The sequence below is a fragment of the Perissodus microlepis genome, chromosome 4, assembly GCF_051167445.1.
Source record: "Perissodus microlepis isolate ML-2025 ecotype Zambia chromosome 4, ASM5116744v1, whole genome shotgun sequence".
Taxonomy (NCBI): Eukaryota; Metazoa; Chordata; class Actinopteri; order Cichliformes; family Cichlidae; genus Perissodus; species Perissodus microlepis.
Window position 1 is genome coordinate 615,482 of NC_140464.1, and position 19,599 is coordinate 635,080.

The 19,599-nt window shown below is 49.9% G+C and overlaps 1 protein-coding gene across 1 annotated transcript; it reads right to left on the reverse strand.

The window, feature by feature from the left end:
- Nucleotides 1-1,379: 1,379 nt before the first annotated feature.
- Nucleotides 1,380-19,182, reverse strand: fbxl19 (F-box and leucine rich repeat protein 19). Its single transcript, XM_084924909.1, has 11 exons — nt 18,463-19,182; nt 14,883-15,083; nt 12,591-12,734; nt 11,430-11,516; nt 11,176-11,346; nt 10,970-11,002; nt 9,666-10,882; nt 7,162-7,325; nt 6,587-6,748; nt 6,277-6,498; nt 1,380-6,197 (listed from the first exon to the last, which is right to left on the reverse strand). Exons 2-11 carry the CDS (start codon nt 15,066-15,068, stop codon nt 5,938-5,940), a joined length of 2,646 nt encoding a protein of 881 aa, XP_084781035.1. The 5' UTR covers nt 15,069-15,083; nt 18,463-19,182; the 3' UTR covers nt 1,380-5,937.
- Nucleotides 19,183-19,599: the final 417 nt, after the last annotated feature.

Sequence of the window (19,599 nt, forward strand, 5' to 3'; positions counted from 1 at the left end):
TGTTAAAGTTTGCTCAGCTGAAAACGTTTTCTTTCTTAAAAGAAAGGGATCTTTCTTCAAAGATCCCTTTTAATGTAAGCCTGAACAACACGAACTGAATAAAAGCTCTAGGCGCTGTGGATTCCGAGCTACACAGGAACGCAGCAGCAGCACGCGCCCCTTGGATCTTTTCGGCGTACGGAGTCTCTCGTGAAAGTAACTAAGTACTTGTACTTGTAGCTGCTCTGCGCTCCAGCTGCTGGTTGGTGCTGGATTCACGTGTCTGTGAGTGTGTCGGTGAACCTGCTGCAGGACTATGTCATGTTTTCTGTCCTCAGACTGACGCGAAACAGGAAGAACACACCAAACACAAAAACATAAACAATGACGTCACATGAAAGCGCTGTATAAAAGCAATTACAGGAAGTCAGCAGTTCTGTCAGCAGCTTCTCCTCAGGTCGTCCAAGCCCTTCGATCTTCAAGCTCCTCCTCCGTCCTCCTGCCTGTGGCCTCCATAAAAGGAGAGCTCACTTTATTTTCTGTTGCCTAGACTCCCCGCTCCTCATCTCTGGTGGGAGGCTAAGCTGTGAGGAGGTGGTGAGGCCTGAACCAGAAAGTGATCGTTCAGGTCAAACACGCAGAGGGCAGCAAGAAGTGCTGCTGAAGGAAAGGACTTCCTGAAGGAGAGATCGGACTCTTGTCGTTAGTCGGTCCTGTCTCGAAGCCTCGAGCATCTCCATCATCATCTCAGAGTTCTGAAACCAGGCGCGATTAAAAGGTCTCAGGACACCGCCGTGATGACTCGGAGCGACATGAATAAAACTGAACTGTGACAGCGCTCTGTGGCCCTGGTGGAGATATCACCTCACTGCATGGACACATCATCAGGCCGACCTGCAGCTGCCAGTATAAGTTGGACTCGCACTGATGGGTGATGGACAGGTGTAGACATGGCTCTGGTGAGGAGGGCTACAGGAGGGTTACAGATCACACCCGAGTCACACATTCTTCCACGATGTTGGAGAACTCGAGCATGAGCCGGAAACCCAGAAAACCTGTGTTCATCCCGATCTGCTCCAGTCAGTGACAGGATATTTAGAATGTTCTGCTTTTAAATGTTATATATATATATATGAGAGAGAGAGAGAGAGGCTGGGTGTCACTCCTCGACTTTGATTCAGAGGTTTTTACAAAAAACAACTGCAGACATTCATATTGACACATTTATGATTGTGTGTCTGACTCCGTGTTGGTCAGTTTTAGGACTTTGAGAAAAGTGCTTCATAATTAGATGTTTTAAATATATAATTAGAGGAGAGAGGCCACGGCCAGGTGAGCGCAGGTGAAGTGACGCAGGTCTGTCTGAATGAAACACGTCGAGCTGAATAAAGACACACAGCTGAAAAACAAACCCATTGCTTCTTTATTAGTCATTTTACAGTAGTCACTCATACGTAGCTGCCTTGAGTTGGTCTTTTTGTGTCTATTTACCGTTTGTTCCAACATCTTCCTCTTTTTTTTTTTCCTTTTTTTTTTTTTAAACATCAACACAATGGAAGAGTCATGGACAAAGTATAAAAAGAACCCAACAGAGGGAAAACAGGATAAAATGCCCCTTTTCACAACAAAAACTACATTTGGCAAAAGGTGAGGATGAAGATGATGATCCAGTGCATCTTTAAAAAAAAAACAGAAAAAAAACAAAGACATCAAACACCACATGATTCAGTTTTTACTAAGATCCCGAGGAGAGCGCAGGTGTCCGACTGGAAAACAGTTTTCATTACTTAGCAATTATCGTCCAATCACATTTGACCTCCTCATTTGTTGCTAGCTGAAGCGGCAGAGAGCACACCACCCCCACGAAAAAAAACAAACAAACAAAAGAAAACAACTCAACAAATAGAAAAAAAAATAAAAGATTAAAAAAAAATGACCCATTCACATGCTGACAGTTGATCTGGTGTGTTTATGGCACAACAAGGCGTCACAGGCGATTTCAAATTTACCCATAATACTTTTATTTCACAGCCGGTAGCAGCCCAAAGTCAACGCACTGCTGCAGGAAACACTGCGATACCTCGGCTGCAGCGCTGCAATATTCACTCATACCAACTAACAGAAGGTGCTGATGCTGAATTGAATTGAACACGGGCAACGGTTAACATATTTAAAACAAACAGCAGAAAATGACTAATAGCAGACAGTAAACAGTTATGATCATGTCCCCAGAAATTATTGAACACTTTATTCCAAACCAACAAGCTAACACCAATTAGCTTGAGAATGTAATCATGTAAAAAAAAAAAAAAAACTTGTAGACCTGTTTAATTTTTTCCTCCATGTTTATTTTTCTGACCAAGTTCTGAATCAATGTTAGCTAAACCTCTGGGTATTTTGGTCGTCTGAGCTAGCCTAAAGAATGTAGCCATTTTCCCGCTCATTTTCTTTTTTTAAACTTTAACAGTTTTCTTAGCCAGCCAACCCTGAACCTCTACAGCCTTTGCAGTTACCTTCAGCTAGCCTGATAAATCTGACCCTTTTCCTGCTTATTTTGGAATTTTCCTAACAAGTTTCAAAGCTAAATTAAAACAGAATTAGCTTGTTAGCTTATTGATAAATAAAAATCTCCCTTAAAAAGTATGTTGTTTTTTTTTAAAGTTTATACTGTAATAATTTAGCTAGCTAAAACTAATTCTGTTATCTTTTGCGGTTATAAATTAACTTGACAAATTATTTCCCGCCCTCAGTTTTTAATATTCCTGTCTAGATTCTCATGTAAGTTCCAACATTATATTATTAGCTATTTTGCTCCATGCACTTTACTCAATTATTCTTTAGTTTTTATTTTTATCCTTAAAGAGCTAGTGTTAGCGTGTTAGCTGACTAACAACAATAAATCCCTAAATTAAAAAGCGTATTGTCGCTAATGTGGGCTAGCTAGAGGACGTTTTCACTAATTTGACGTTGTTGTCCACTAGTTTTAATAGTTTGAGTGATATTTGAGCAGCGGAGGTAAAGCAGCACTGACTGCGGCTAACCAACTTGCCAGCTGGTTCAAGGCAATCCATTTACTCTAGTCTACCCTGAAAAGTACGTTTTAGTCATTAAAACCGCTGTGATTTGATCGACCATTTGATGTGTCGCAGACGTGTACATCTTAAAATACAAACATTATAAAATAAAAAAAAACAAACATTTTTAACACCACCCTCCACCCAAAGGAAACTCAGGCAGTTCACATACATTAAGAAAAATAAACCCAACATTTACAGCTGAGTATCTGGACGTGATTTATGAAACATCTGTGCGACTTTATAATTGAAATTCCCTGCTTTTATCCATGGAAACACGGGAAAAAAAAACCAAACAAACAAAAACCTTTGCTCAAATACAACTGAATGCTTTTTCATAACTGACACCCACAAGAAACAACCGAAGCCCATTTAAGCCAAGAAAACAAACGCTTCATGAATGAAACAACTTAAGACCCAAAGTCATCATCTTGATTTTCTCAGTCGCAACTACAGAGTGACTAAAATTAAGAAATAACCTGAGACAAGTCAAGAACACGACAAGAAACAAGATCAACTGATGGCAAATCACAAAAAAAATTAGGGATATGATAAAATAAGTCTATGCTAAAGTAAGATTCTTAAAACAAAAGCAAGATCTCACACACACACACACACACACACACACACGATTTATAAAACAAGTCCAGACGTGCTTCTGCGAACTCGATTTTGGACTGTTCATCCATGTTTTTCTTTTCCTGGCAGAAATAGGTTTCTTCAGCAAACAGATTCGTATTTCTCAAAGTAATCTGAACGATGCAACGACAGGAAGCTGATCAAATGGAGCGCGAGCAGCCAAAAACAGGAATGTCTCCGATCGGAGCAGATGGAAGCGCTGCTGTGGCACAAAATAAATAGAAAACAGAAAATCAAAGACAACAAATACTCCTGAGAAAACTGATGATTGATCAGAGGAAGCTGATCGAAGGTGATGGACACAGGGTATAAAATCAAAGGGGGATGATTGAGGCTCAGTTTCAAACAGTGTGATCAGTCTGATCACGCACACGCTCAGAGGGAGGAGGAACACCTGAACACAACCCACACATGGCCAAAGGTCACCTGCGATACAGGAAACAAAGACTGCGATCCTTTAATAGTACCGCATGTGAAGTTTGCAGCCTAGCTCGGCACGAGCACCGGAAGCGTGGGGAGACCACTAGCCTTGCTCCGCCTCCCACCAGTCTCAGCGGCATGCGACTGATCGAGCGGGCGGAGCTACAGAGAGGTTTTTAAATCAGCACTGATCCCTGCTTCACCTTCAAAACTCATTTCCACCACGTTCTTCCACAGCTGTTGTTTGCGGGGCGACCTAAGATGAGGTCTTGGAGCGGAACATCAAATATTAGGAGCTGAGGGACGGCTCCTTGTGGACCGCGTCGGTACATTTAAAGCAGCTAAGACACGGCTGTCCTTATGTCGTCAGCTGACGGAGGTCGCCTGCGCGCTAAGGGAAGCTACGCCTCCGTTTTGACTGCAGAAGATTTCGTCACGGTTTAGGAACTTGGAGGACCTGCCGGGGCGTAACAGGAAGTTGGCGCCAATGTTTCGGCCGGTGATGGGACTCTGACAGCACGATTTTAGTCTGAAATCGAGTCACCTCGGGTGGTGCGGACGGTATTTTGGTCTGTCACTTGTGTTTTATGAACACGCTTCCACAGCCTGCTCAGACTGTAGGTTAAACTGAGCCCAGCGAACACGGACTTCTGCTCCATCGTGGTGTTTGTAGTACATTCATCATGGTCTCGTTAAAAGAAATGGGCTCCACAACAGAAAACGTGTCTGTGCTGCCTGAAGCAAGCTGCAGAGCAGCAGCAGAAGAAATCAGTGTTACGAAAACAACACTCGAGGATCGCCTACGTGAACGACCCAATACGAGCGACCCGTCAGCAGGAATCCATCCCTCGCTATTTTCCCTCTGGTTCCTTCCCGATGTCGGTCGGTCACGGTGACGTACAGCCAACGTCTGAGTCGTGGACGGTGTGTTGGACCAAACCAAACTAAAGTTTTTCCAGTGACAAACTCTTTCTGATCTTTTGGGCAATTAATTGATTCATACGCACTCAGCTGTTTGTATTTACAGGGGAGTCATCGGTGAGGTCAGAGGTCAAATAGAGAAAACGAAACTAAATCAGCGATGACCTGCTGTGAGCATGTTTAAGTCTTTACTCAAATCACGGCAAACTTTTGGAGAGAGAAACCACAAGAGGTGCCAGAAACAGTCGATTGATGGTTTCTGCCTGAATTTGAGTCACTTAGCAGCGCGAGCGTCTGAAATGTGACGAGTTCGTCACGTTAAATAAACCAAGTTCAGTAAAGGTCAGTCTGAATGAACTTTGACGGTCGATGGATTTGTGGTCTGTGCAGCGGAGGACATGAAAAGTGTAGTGTGAGGTCAGTGACGCTTCAGGTGAGCAACGAGAAAATAAAGGCGGACGATGCTGTGAGACAGGAAGCAGAGGGAAAGCTTGACCTGCACAGACGGAGCGCGCCGCGTTCGCCCGACGAGTTCGCCCGACGAGTTCGCTCGACCGGCGTGATGATCGGTCGCAGGGTGGAAGGACGGAAAGGAAGGAGATGGGGGAGTTTAAGGAGGTGTGGGATGATGGTTCAAAGGTCAGGGGTCATTTACAGTAACCTACAGATATATACACACACCCAAATTATACAGAGAACAAATATATACATGCTCAGGGTTTCTATTTTTAACTATAACCAACAACTTTTTCCCAAAATATGTCCCTCCACCTCTTCCAGTGTCAGGAGCAGTGCTGCACAACTCCTCCTCCTCCTCCTCCTCACCTGTCTGTAGTGTAATGAGGAGCGAGGCCGGGCTCACAGGCCACCTGGACTTGAGTGTCACATAACATGAAGGCAGACTTTAGCTGTTCTTTAGCTGCGTTCTGTCTTCAGGAGGACAGGAGGAGGAGGCGGCAGGCGTGGAGGAGGATGTAGCGGCGACACTGGTGGTGGTGGTAGCAGAGGAAGAAGATGAGGAGGAGGAGGTGGTGGCATTGGAGGGGAAGGAGAGCAGCTGTCCGGTCTCAGAGGAGAGGAGCGAGCAGGAGCGCAGGTCGACCGTCTGCAGGGAGGAGCAGCGGCGCAGCAGCGGGATGGACTGCTCCGTCACCTTAACACAACCTAGAAAACGCACAGACAGGTGAGGCGGAGCAGCGGCACAGGTGGAGCAGGACAACGGTGAGGCTCAGGCGTCGCTTACCTGCCAGGTTGATGTGGGTGAGGCTCTCTCTCAGGGGGGAGATGTGGGAGGTGAGCGTGTGCACCGTCTGGTCGGTGATGTTCCCGCAGTGGCTCAGGTCCAACTTGGCCAGGTGAGGAACGTAACGCATCAGTAGGCGGGACGACGCGTCCGTCAGGTCCAAACCCGCCAAACGCAGCTCTGTCACATTCTGGAAACGCCCCGCTCTGGTTTCCCCGTGGGCTGCAGGCCCAATCAGAGCAGAGAATCAAACACGTGATAACCTCAGAGCCTTTGTGCAGGCGGAGGTGTTCCGATGTGGGTGTCTCACCTGTCCTGGTATCAGGTGGGGGCGCCAGCAGCTCTCTCAGGTGAGAGTCTTTGAGGTCCTCAACTCTGCTGAGGTCCAGCAGCTTCAGGCAGGGGCACACGGCCTGACACAGAGCGGAGACCGCCGCCCACGGGCAGCCCGACACATTCAGCTCCAGCAGACCTGAGCGGGACAGAAGACACAGGTGAGACTCGCAGGTGAGGTGGAGCCACTCGCTGCCTCACAGGAAGGAGGGAAACGGCCCCAGTGGGAGGTTTCGAGAGTATCATGTGACCTGGTTTGGCCAATAAACCTTACACCATCAGGTGAAAAAATGAAAACCACGGCAACTTATAACAGGGTGTGGGCAGGCGAGCTGTGTGAGGCCTTGAAAACAAGCCTTCAGATTCGGCTCTATTTGCCGACCCACAGCGTGAGCGGATGAATACGAAGTTGATTGGGTCAGATGGGGATCCACAGCAGTTATCAGAATCAAAGAGTTTTTATAATTCAAGTTCCCCTCGCGCTTCAGTCTTCGTGTTGCGAGTGGGGGTAATGTGTGTGTGTGCAGCGGGTGGAGGTGGCGGCACCGTCACCTTGCAGGCGGTTGATGAGCCACATCAGCTGTTTCTTGGAGATGTTGGTGTAGCCCAGGTTGAGGGAGACGGGCTGCCGGCGGATGATGCCGCTCAGCATGGGGGGGGTGATGGAGCGCTGCCGGCTCAGGTCGATCTGAGTCCACAGCCTCTTATCGCAGCACCTGGGGGAGGGAGAGACCACAGCTTTAGTCCGCAGGGCTGACCACCGTGGGGGTTACACTGAAGGAAAGTCAGCAAACTCCTTTAGTCCCCGCACCGCAACCTTCCACGCCACTAGAGATACGGCGGTATATGTCGACCCAACGTGTAGTTACCCGTGAGGCTCACGTCAGGTTAGGTGGAAGGTTGCAGCGTGGGATTAAAACGGGGCTCCGTTTATGGCGTAAGCTACGACGCAGAAGCACAGGTCACGTCTACAGCGAGACGCGTCGACCTGGAAAACCAACCCAGACAGGATGAACTCGGACCTGCCGCTGTTCTCCAGCTCTGATCGAAGCGAGTCCACTTTTGTCTCGTAAAAGTGCAACTGTAGCCCCCCTACTCGAGTACTAGGGCTGGGTATCGTCACTGATTTCTAGAATCGATTCGATTCCGATTCACAAGGTCCTGAATCGATTCGATCCACGATTCGATTCAATTCAATTCAATTCGATTTAAATCTGGAAAATTTTGCCTCAGACAGACAGAAATATTATAATTCAGATCAGCACATTTACATATTTTTGTATCTATAAAAAGTAAGCTGACACTTTCCAGACTTTATCAAAGGTGTGAGCGTCACAGCAGAGGCCTTTGTGTCAAAGCAGCTGAAGATAAACACAGAAAAACATGAAGGTGGTTTTCCTGGAATATAAAAATATTCTGCAGTCGATCACAAACGAAAGAAAACCATTAATCAGCACATGAACATCACCTCTGATGTTACAGCGGTTTGATTACAGACACAGCGTTTTGCATTTTGTATAATTTTAGAAAGTTTAAATTTGTTCAGTATTGAGAGAGAGAGAGAGAGGGGGGGGGGGGAGGGGGGGAGAGAGAGAGGGGGAGAGAGAGAGGGGGAGAGAGAGAGAGGGGGGGAGAGAGAGAGAGAGAGAGGAGAGAGAGGGGGAGAGAGAGAGGGGAGAGAGAGGGGAGAGAGAGAGAGGGGAGAGAGGGGAGAGAGAGAGAGAGGAGAGAGAGGGGGAGAGAGAGAGAGGGGAGAGAGAGGGGAGAGAGAGAGAGGGGGGGAGGAGAGAGGGGGGGAGAGAGAGAGGGGAGAGAGAGAGGGGAGAGAGAGAGAGAGGGGGGGGGGGAGGAGAGAGAGGGGGAGAGAGAGAGAGAGAGGGGGGGGGGGAGGGGAGAGAGAGAGAGGAGAGAGGGGGAGAGAGAGAGGGGGGAGGAGAGGGGAGAGAGAGAGAGAGAGAGGGGGGAGGAGAGAGAGGAGGAGAGAGAGAGAGAGAGAGAGAGGAGAGAGAGAGAAAGAGAGAGAGAGAGAGAGAGAGAGGAGAGAGAGAGAGAGAGAGAGAGAGAGAGAGAGAGAGAGAGAGAGAGAGAGAGAGAGAGAGAGAGAGAGAGAGAGAGAGAGAGAGGGAGAGAGAGAGAGAGAGAGAGAGCTGTGCATGAAGTGTGATTTTATCCTGGTGGAAGCAAAACAGCAAAAGTCAGAGTGAATCCATGACGATGTTTATGTGAAGCTTAGTTTCTTTTGCTGCTGGTTCGGTCAATATTGTTTGGAGAGAGATCAAACTAACAGCTTCAGAATCAGCACAAAAAGGACGTAAACACAAAGCTCGACCCGCAGAAACATCAGAGTCAGCGAGCTGTCGGCTTTCAGCCCCGACCGTCTCCGTGCCGTCGGTGAGAAAGTCACATCTCACTGATCCTGATGCGTCGGCGGGTCTTTGTGTTTACGTCTCTGTGCAGAATCCGTGTTCCTGCTCTCAGTTACTGTTTTAAATATTTGGTGGTTGTTGAAGTTTTCTGAGGTTTAACCTGAGATTCTGGCGTTTCAGGCAAAAATACATTTTTATAAAAAAATCGATTCAGGATTTGAATGAATCGACATCACATTATCCAAGCCAGAATCGATGAATCGATTATTAAAACCCGCCCCTATCGAGTACCACCTAATGTGTGTGGCTGTCGTCATAGCAACACGGCCGAGGGTCCCATGACATACTGAGTATGCGACACGAAGGCGGAGGTCGAGGCGCCGACATACCTCCTGCTGGGTCTGCGGCCAACACGCTGTCGTTTTGGCGGTTTTGTGATGTTTGATAAATTTAAACTGCCCGACTCGTCGGACGCTTCTTATTCTTACAGCGTTTATTTTATTTTTATTAGTTTTTTAACTCTCTGAGGACCTGCAGAAGCCTCATAATTATTAAAACCAGCCAATAATAACGTTTTAAACCCAATCACAGAAGGGGCGTGCTCGGCTCTTCATCGGAAGCTACAGTGACTCTGATGGGCCATCGTACGAGACCCCGCCCCCTCGCACCCGTGACCTCACAGCGACTGACCAGCGGCTCCAGGTGCGGCAGACCCTCATGCAGACGCAGAGCTCTCTGTGACTCAGGAAGGTGAAGACTCGCAGCCACACGTCCCGTGTCATGATGTGGGCGGTGCCAGAGTCCAGCGGCAGGCAGCTGGGCTCGGGGCACGCCGGCGGGGGACGCACCAGGTGCCTCTCCATCTGCACGGGGCGGGGAGGCGAGGGTACGGCCGGCGGGCTGCGCTTCATCATTTGAGAGCGAGGGCCGAGGCGGGACGGCTGCGAGCAGGGCGACGCTGCCATGGCTGACATCATGAGTCCGCTGGCCCCGCCCCCCCCGCCGTTGGAGGTGGGGATTGAGGAGGAGGAGGTGCTGTTTCTAGACGTCTGCTTGTTGTTTCGGATCTTGTTGCCACGGTTGCCGCTACCTTTGGTCCCACCCGCTCCGCCCCCGCCGTGTCTGTGATTGGTCAGAGCTCCGCTCGCGTTCTCCTTCTCCCCGCCCCCTCCTCCCCCCGTGCCTCCACGTGTCCGTCCGTTGCGCGCCTCCTGCCCGTTGCTGCGCTGCTTCCCTGTGAAGCTGTCATGCTGCGAGGATGGAGCCATCTGACTGGAGGACAGCGGTGAGGGCGGGGGCAGGGAGGCGGAGTTTTTCCTGGTCCTGTCCAAAGTGGGCGTGTCGTCATCCTCTCCATCCATCAGCCCACCTTTGCGTCCCCTCTGAGACAGCCCCGCCTCCCCTCTCCGACGGGACTTGTCTCCCCCCGCCTGCTCGTCCTCCCGCTCGTCCTCCTCGCCCCTCCCTCCCTCCCCCTCCGACTCCTCGCTGGCACTGAAGCCGAGCTCGGCCAGACGCCGCTCCCTCTCCCTTCTCTCCCGCTCCGCCCGACTGCCGCTGCTGTTGCTGTAGACGACGGGAGGGGGTGGGGCTGGCGAGGACGAGGACGGGGAAGACACTCTCCCCTGCTCCCCCCTCAGGGAGTCGTCGGAGTCAGACTCCGAGTCAGACTCTGAGCTGGAGGACGAGGACGAGGAGGAGGAGGGCCGGCGCTCCAGCATGCACATCCTCTTGAATCGTTCTAGTTTCTCTCTGTGATGGGAACGCTGGTCGGCGCTCGACGTCCCGCCCACACCACCGCCTCCTCCGGGCTGCGAGGAAGATGACGTGGAGGAACCCTGCCCCCCTGAGGCTCCGCCCCCAGAGGAGGAGGGGCCATTGGACTCTGCCGCCTCCTGTTTGGGTTTCTGATGAGAGAAAAGACGACACGTCAGAGAAAGCGGGCGGGTAACCGAGCTCGAGGACGTCACGTGGGTTAGCGGTGGATGTCTTACCTTTTTCAGGCGTTTTTCGTGGCCTCCTTTCATCTGAGGAACAAACAGGAAGCAGATCGATAACATCATTAGTGTCATTAACAGCAGTTTGGAGAGGGAGCTGTGAACTGGCTCCTCCTCCAGTCTTAAATCTGAGCACCTTAAACACCTCAGATCAATAATCTGTAATCAACTCTGTGACTCGTTCAATCTGACTTTAAGGTCACCTTCTTCTTGGGCCCGCTGTCCGCAGGCAGCTCCTTCTCCTTTTTCCTCTTGTGCCCGCCCTCCTCTGAGGTGGGTGGGGCTTTCTTTTTAGGAGGCGGGTCATCGGTGAGCTTCCACCGGCCCACCTCACCATTATCCAGCCTGCGTTTGCCCGAGCCGTCCGCCTGGTCCTGCACACAAACAGAAGCAGGGTTCAGTCTATCCGAGCGCACCGCTGCCCCGAACCGGTCCCCTGTACTGGTCCCACCCTCACCTTACTGGTTTTGCCCTCCTTGTGGCACTTCGGACACTCCCAGCAGTTCGGGATCTCGTCGTTGATGATTCCTTCAGCTTTGCCCATCTGAGGACAAAAGGCAGCACACATCAGCACATCTGGAAACATCAGGAAGAGCAGCGAGTGGCTGCAGAGGAGGAGATGCTAGCAGCTCGACACGACTGCGGGTCATGCGATGGAGCCGCTGCAAGGAAATATTCTCAGTTTGAAGTTACAGCGACTAATTTTTCACCACGTCAGCCGACTCAGATAGCTGAGGTCTGTTTTCCTCTCCCAATTCCAGCGTAATCAGAGCTACGGTGGCTGCTGCTGGACAAACTTGGTCGGCCAAATACAAATTCAGACCGTACCCCGTATGGACCCGCCCCGCCCCGGAGTGTTTCCCTGTCTGTGGCCGTCAGACACCGTTATGTGACATTTAAGATGTCGGTGGCTCTGACAGATTATTGATCATTCATTTAATGAGTTTTTTGGAATTACACTGTTATAGGCACATTTACGAGCGCCACATGTTACTCACGTCCTGATCGAGCCAGGGAACGTTAGCTTGCCATTTGAATGTATTTAACCTGATCATGTGACCAGTGTGCAGCTGCTGAACACTTACAAGGTTACACAGATTAAACTTTGCTGAGTCACTGCTGCTTTCAGTGGACTCGCTCTGAGTCAGGAAGTGTGTGACAGCAGCTCACTGAAACCAAGGAGGAGCACCTCTGTTTGGTTTGTTAGTGTGGATTAATGCTGCCGCACACACAGATGAAAGGCCATCAATCTCAGGCCTGCACAGCAGCCACAGAGGGCGAGCCGAGTGAAACCAAAAGATAAAATGAGGAGCGATCGTTTCCAGATCCAGGTTTTTGTTTTCAGGACAGTAAGAAGCCAGAATGAAGCCCCGGGTCCACCTCAGTGTGTGCAGTGTCTGCACTCCAGCAGCATGCTGCGTGTTTGCACGCTGATGATGTGCAGCCCGCGTTCCAAACATCTGGATCCGAGTCCGTCTCTGTGTTGAGCACAGATCTCCGTCCTCCTTCACAGCTCTGAGAGCTGCATCGACCCACTTTTTTCTCAGCATCATTAAACTTTCATTCACAGGAAACAAACCGGCATTTCAAAATAAAAGCCCTTTCCAGGCAAACTGACCTTGAGGCAGCTGGGGTGGATGATCTCGTTGCAGATGGTGCACTCCATCAGCGAGAGGCTGAACTTCTCGTCCTCTGAGTCCACCGTGTCCTCCTTCCCCGCCTCTCCACACGCAAAGCACACAGCTGTGTGAGGCAACACCGGCTACAGACAGGTGAGACAGACAGGTGAGACGTGTACAGGGGGGTAAAAACAGAAACGTGCTGACAGTTTGAATAAAGACGTGGATGCAGATGTTGTGGGAGGCGAGTACCTGAATGAACCACACAAAGCTGAAACCTTTAGAGCGCTAATGTCTACTCCTGCTTCCTAATCAAACAGTAGAACTGAACATCTCTCAGAGAAACATCTGGATCTCAGAGCAGGTCGATCAGGCCCACAGGTGAGGGGCAGACTCCTTCCTGTGACTTCCTCCTGACCTGCTCAGGGCTCAGTCGGGATCTGATTGATCGAACAAGAGTTCTTCTCCTGCGCATCCTGCAGGTGGGCCGTTCCCCTCGGGGCGTTCACCTGGCTGCTCTGGCCTCCAACACTGTGCGGTTATTGATCCGAGCGCAGAATCGTGGAGCTCTGCTGTGTTTGGGTCTGTAGCCTGTGCTGTTCTCATCCAAACAGAAGCCGAGTGTGTTTCTACAATCTCACCTCGTTAGTCGAGCAGTGACCCTTGGCTGGATCGCATTTTGCTTTTTTAAAAACATGATCATGCACCCTTCAAACTTTTAAAAGTTGAGCAGGTCACCAAAAGGTCAACAGCACAGACGCATGATCCTATTTTATTTTCGTGTTTCATGTACTCAGAAACGACAGATTTTTTTTGTGTGATGGTCAGAAACACCAGGAGAACGAGTCACACATCGAACCCACTGAGGGTGGTCGACCCCCCCAACACCCGCTCAGACCCAAACCTGCGGTCTCAGGCCTCAAACGGCTCGCGATGACTTAAAGAGGCGATGAGCTGCAGGTCGCCAGGTCACTGCTCGACCTCAGTGAGGCAGCAGCACCCAGAACACCTGCAGCTGCTGCTCCTCATCCTCTCAGCAGACACCAGGGGGCGTCTCTGCTCCTGCTGAGGGAGCAAAGCAAGGAGCATCATCCTAACCTGCACCCTCCTCCTCCACACAAAGCTCCAACAACAGATAAATAAATCTCCATCGATGTGAGCCGTAGACCGTCTCACTGTGTGTGTGTGTGTGTGTGTTTTAAGCATCTCTGTGAAATGGCAATGGATCAAAGCCAACTCGCTCTCACTCACAGTGCCAGCAACCATCACTGGTTGCCACGGAAACCCAGCATCGTCGCCCGCTGGGCTCTTGGCTGATGCCATTTGAAGAATCGACACACAGAAAGAAGAATACAGCACATCTTCAGCATGCACACACACACACCTGTGCATGGGTCGCGCTCTTGCCGTCAGGGACAGCAGCAGGTGTAATGGAGGACCGCGTTGACATGGAAACCTGTTTAACTGTTACTCAGACTGCAGATCTGAGCATAAATAAGTGGACGGGTTCCTGCAGTGTGATTTTTGAGCTGAATGTTTCAGGATGATGGAGCGCTGCTGAGACTGAACATGCATGTACACTGCAGCTAACGCGCCTCCGTGATCTGCTCAGTCACATGCTTCTGACACTTTGTCCTGAAAGCAAACCGCTGAGCTGGGTTTGACTCCAGCTGAAGGCTTCAGAGGTCAAAGGGCATAAGATCCATCAATCATTGCTTCTTATCAGTTGAAGCCACAGTGGTATCTGAGTGTACAGAGCCTGAGGTCCGACCGCGGAGGCGTACCTGCAAACGAACTGAACCTGACCTGACAGTCTGTGGGAGGGGCTTTCTCGCTGGCCGGTGTGCCAGCGGTGGCGAGGACCGCTGAGCGAGCCCTGCGAGATTTGACGTGTCTCCTGCTGGTTTGCGTAGGTCACGCATTACTGACATGTTTGGGCTGGATGATCCAAAGCTAAAAGCACAGGTCACCCTTCGGTCTGCGAGCCTCGGCAGGCAGCAAACATCAGCCAACGGCGACCGTGTGTGACAGAAGCATGTCCACTTCACTGTGACTATTACACATAAACACTGTCAGGGTTAAACAAGAGCTCTGTGTAAGAGCTTTCCGAGGGATGTAGGTCAGACAAAGAAGACTGATTCTGAACCGAATCATGCAAAGCTGCTGTGTAGAGTCTAACAATGAGGATCTGTAATGTATTTTTAATGTTCCTCAGTTCATTTTAAGGCCAGTGTGGTTCATGTTTAGGTTACAGTCTCGGCGTCTGCTGTCGTGTCGTGTGTGCGTCTCACCGCCGTGCACTGTCTCAGGAGGCAGGACTGCTTCATGCGGCCGGGTCCGCCAAACTTCTTCATGTCCTTGCAGAAGTGACACTCGCCGCACTCCGTCCTCATGCAGGCCTGGCAGCGCCGGCACCGCGTCCGCCTGCGCCTCGCCCCCCCGCCGGCCCCCCCGCCCAGCGCCTTACTGCCCGACATCACCGAACAAGTCAGCTGGAACCAGAGAGAGCGAGAGGACAGAGATATGAGCATGTGGGACAGCAGCAGACGATCCCTGTGGAGGTAAAAACGTTTACAGCATGTAGATAAACCCCTCACAACACCTGTTTCTAACTCACCTGTTTCAGTCGTATTAAGACTAAAAGTTTGCATTATTAGGGGCGTGGTCTCTTTGACTGACAGGCTGTCTGCTAGCTTCACCTGAACTGGACCTCTGAACTATGTTTGTGCTGTCAGAGCCTTTTAATGACATCATCACACCAATAATGTGCTGATCAAACATCTGGACTCATCAAGACGCTTTTTTAAATCCAACAAACACTTTGTTTTATTCCTGAAACGTTACAGATGGACTGAAGTCGTCGTACGTGTTATTAAAGACGTTTAAACGGCTGGAACAGAATGTGCGTCTCCATCCATCCATTCGCTTCCGCTTCTCCTTTTCAGGGTCGCGGGGGGCGCTGGAGCCTATCCCAGCTGTCATAGGGCGAGAGGCGGGATACACCCTGGACAGGTCGCCAGTCTGTCGCAGGGCCAACACACAGGGACAGACAACCATTCGCACTCACATTCATTCACACATTCACACCTAGTGACAATTTGGATTATCCAATTAACCTATCCCCACAAGCTGCATGTCTTTGGACGGTGGGAGGAAGCCGGAGTACCGGAGGGAACCCACGCAGACACGGGGAGAACATGCAAACTCCACACAGAAAGACCCGGCCTGATGGTGGAATTGAAGTCAGGACCTTCTTGCTGTGCGGCAACAGTGCTAACCACCGTGCCACCGTGCTGAATGTGCGTCTCACAAAATGAAAATTAAATCAGCAGAAACTCGTCTGAGGTTCAACAAAAGGAAAAACATTTTTCATATCATAAGGACCCAGAAAGTCATGTAATTAACTGGTGATTTGAATACGACTGGTTTAAAACACCCTCTGAGTTTTCAGTATTTGAATGTTTATTAGTTTTTGGATGTTTCTGCCTGTGTTCTCTGTCAGGATGACCTCACACTGCAGGTCCGGGCTCTGACGAGGCCCATCCAGGTGTGCTTTCCCTGGACTGGCAGTGTCTCACGCTGGAAATGAGCTCAACCTATGACAGAACTTCCACCGTGCTTCACAGGAAACGGTCAGGTACGAGGAATGGAGTGAAAAAGCAGTCAGTGTCCACAGAACAACTTCAGAAACTGGGCGACTAATGCTGAAGAGCACTTTAGAAGGTACAACAAGGTCTGGCTGCTCGGAAGCAAATTAATGAGGGGTGACTCAAGACTTTCGCACAGCACGGGGTAAAGCTCACACTCAGTGTTGAATCTGCGGCGCAGCCTCCGCAGCCGCCCACCACAGCCACCATTTATGCATGTGCGTGCTCCGCCCGCACCGCCCTGCAGTTTCACCACCCAAACACGAGTTGGCCCTCCAGCTGACTCGAAACATGGCAGCAGAAGCAGCCAGATGGGAAGTGGCAGTCCTCACCAGCCAATCACAGTCGCTCTGTAAGAAGGCGCCCGTCAGGTTACGGAGCCAATTTAATGCAGTTTAAACCTGATGAACACGCCTCCCTGTCCTCCTGACTGATACTGACTATTGATCAGGTTCAGCTGATCGATAACCAGAAGGAGCCGTTGGTTGTTGTTGGGTTTTTTCCTTTTCTCACGTGGCACAAAAAATGGCATTTTGTAAGAATAAAACCAAAACGCCAACATGCAGCTGACATGCTGTTCGCAGCAGCCTCACGGCGCTGCTCGATTAATTAATCATCACTTATGTGGTCGATGTTAACAACGGTTCACTGTGTGGACAGACGCGATTGATCTCTGTACCTTTATTATTTTTAAAACAACTTTTCAGCTTTACACTTTGTTAAAGTGACATTACTTTGATATTTTATTGTATAAACCCATTTGCACTAAAAGTGGCTGCAGAGCATTAAAACACACATTTGCTCTAACTGATAATTACTTTCAAAAAGCTTCCTCTGTGTAAACGATGATCAGTTCAGGGTCTGCTGCACGCACTCGTGGAGCAGTGTCAGCTGTGCCGAGGCCACTTCCTGTGGACTGGAGTGTGTGTTACAAAAACATCTGGAAGTCTCAGGCTATGTTCTCTTCATCCTCGACTTCAAACTGTTCAGTTTGTTGGTAAAAACTATAAAACTTTCTGGAGTCAGAGTTCAAAGTTCGCTGCGGCGAGACCAAGAACACGCTCCTCACAACAACTCTAATCAGACACTAGAATCCCCCTCAAAGCTGATCGTGAGCGGCCTCGGTATGAGCAGTGAAAGGACTCGACAAAACCCGTTTTATATAAATCTGCTGCACCTGCTTTCCCATCAGGCAAAGGTGAGTGCACAGCAGCTCACTTTATTTTGTTCCAGTGAGACAAGAACTTCCTGGAGTTTGAGGGGGAGAGTGTAAAGCCGTATCAGTGCATCTTTGCAGGTTTACAGTTGCACAAATCCAACAGGGACACAGTGTTATTCCAAAAAAGATGCAAAGTCAAAGAACCAAAAACAGCAAGCAGTCCTCTGCAGAGCAGCCACATGCTTAAAGATTCTACATTATTATTTAAACCTGTTAGGTGGAATTCGACATACTGAAATCACTAACAGACTGGATCTGCTTCATTATCTGGTCCAAATCCAGGTGTTTTTAAATCCAGGTGTTTTGGTTGTACGGGCTGCTGAGCAAGCTCTGAACCTTCACTCTGTTTCTTTCACGTTACTTATAATATTTATTGTATTTTCTGGGTATTCTTGCGGCTGCTGTAGTCTCACAGTGCCTGTCAGTAATCAAGGGAATAATATTCCTGACATTAAAGAATGAAAACGGAGAGGGTGAAGCAATCCTGCTTCCTGTGTGAAGCTAACATCCCAGGATCGTTTTCACCAGCTTCCTCCTTCCAGGCCAGCACGAGCCCACAGAAACACCTGTATGAGAACATCACCTGAAACGCGATTTTCTAATTAAACATGTGACGGAAGCAGAGGCTGGCTGTAGCTAACAGCAGCTAACAGCAATAATAATGAAGATGCGCATCTGGCACCGTTTGGAGACTAACCGCTAACAGCTAGCAGCTATCCCGTCACAGTCACCTACAGCCAGCCTGGGCATACCTGTCCCGACCACACACCTGTACACACCGTCTGCCCTGTTAATTACCTAATATCACATGTAGGAGGGCAGCCCCCCTTCCCTTCCCCAGCCTCTCCTAAAACATTAACGTTAGGCGTGCTAACACGCTAGCACGCTAGCAGCCCGTCCGCCCCCTGCAGCAGCTTCCTCTTTCACGCTGTCCCCGCTCCGCAGCTAGCTGCCGGGCAGGTGTAGGTGAACAAACCCGACCCTCACGAACCCTTCCCCGCTCACCTCTCTGAATCAGCTCGCATGCTCCTGGGTCGCTCATTAGAATCGGTATCCGCCAACAATCAGCCCACGTTAGCCCGTGCTGAGCGCAGCTAGCCGTCCGCTTCCTTGTTTCTTCGCCCGCCGCTGCTTCATGCGCATGCCATCCCGCTGGCTGCCGCTGGCTCCGGTTCTCCGGGCTGGCCTGCCTGAAGGACCGCGGTGGTCTAACTGTGTCGGTAGAGAACGGATGGATATTGGTGAGGCGGAGGGCGCAGTCGTGCCCATTCACTCCCCTCTCTGTCCGCCTCTCTCTCTGCACTCGGTCCGCCTCGCTCTCCCCCCGCAGCGCGTTCCGCGTGCTCCGCGGCTCTTCCTCCCGAGGGGCTCCAAAATACACACAACGGCCCGTTCTCGCCGCAGCGCGGCGCTTTCAACGCGTTCCCGGTGATACTCCTCCGCACGAACTAGGCCCGTTCGCCGTCGTAGGCTGGAAAACCAGAGCCGCGCGCGGCTATTGTTCTGCGACTCTATTGTGTGGCGCGAGGCTGCGGTGCTGCGCGTGATTCGGTTCAGTGTCGTGAATCGGCCGGTGGCTCGCGGCACGTTTAACCCCGCATTGATGACATCATGCAGGTGACCGCAGAGCTCGCGCGCTGCTTCAGCCTCGGACAGAGACGGAAAATAAAATAAATAAATAAATAAATAAACCGCTAAATAAAATATAGGCACAAACGATATGCACGCTCCGCCTCTCCGTGTCACGTCACAGTGCGGAGGGCATTGTGGGACTTGTAGTTGTCCCGCTTCTCCACAAAAAAGCGTTGAGCTAAAATGTTTTTTTAGCCCACACAAGACATTTGAAATATAATAGAATATAGAGATCAGTAGAATCCGGAAGAAAATGAAATTAAAGGTAAAAAAAAACATTTAAAAAATGCAGCAAACACATGCACATACATGTTGGTGCAATAAAAATGAAATCAATCAACGACTAAAACATGCTGGTGAATAATTTTACAGCTCATAAAAACCGAGATTTTTATTTTTATAAAGAAACACAGCAGCGCTGATTCCTGAGTTCACCGCAGGGTTTATTCACAATATGTCTTATAAATATTTTATTCCATAAAACACGTTTTTTGTTTCGTTCCAGCTTTA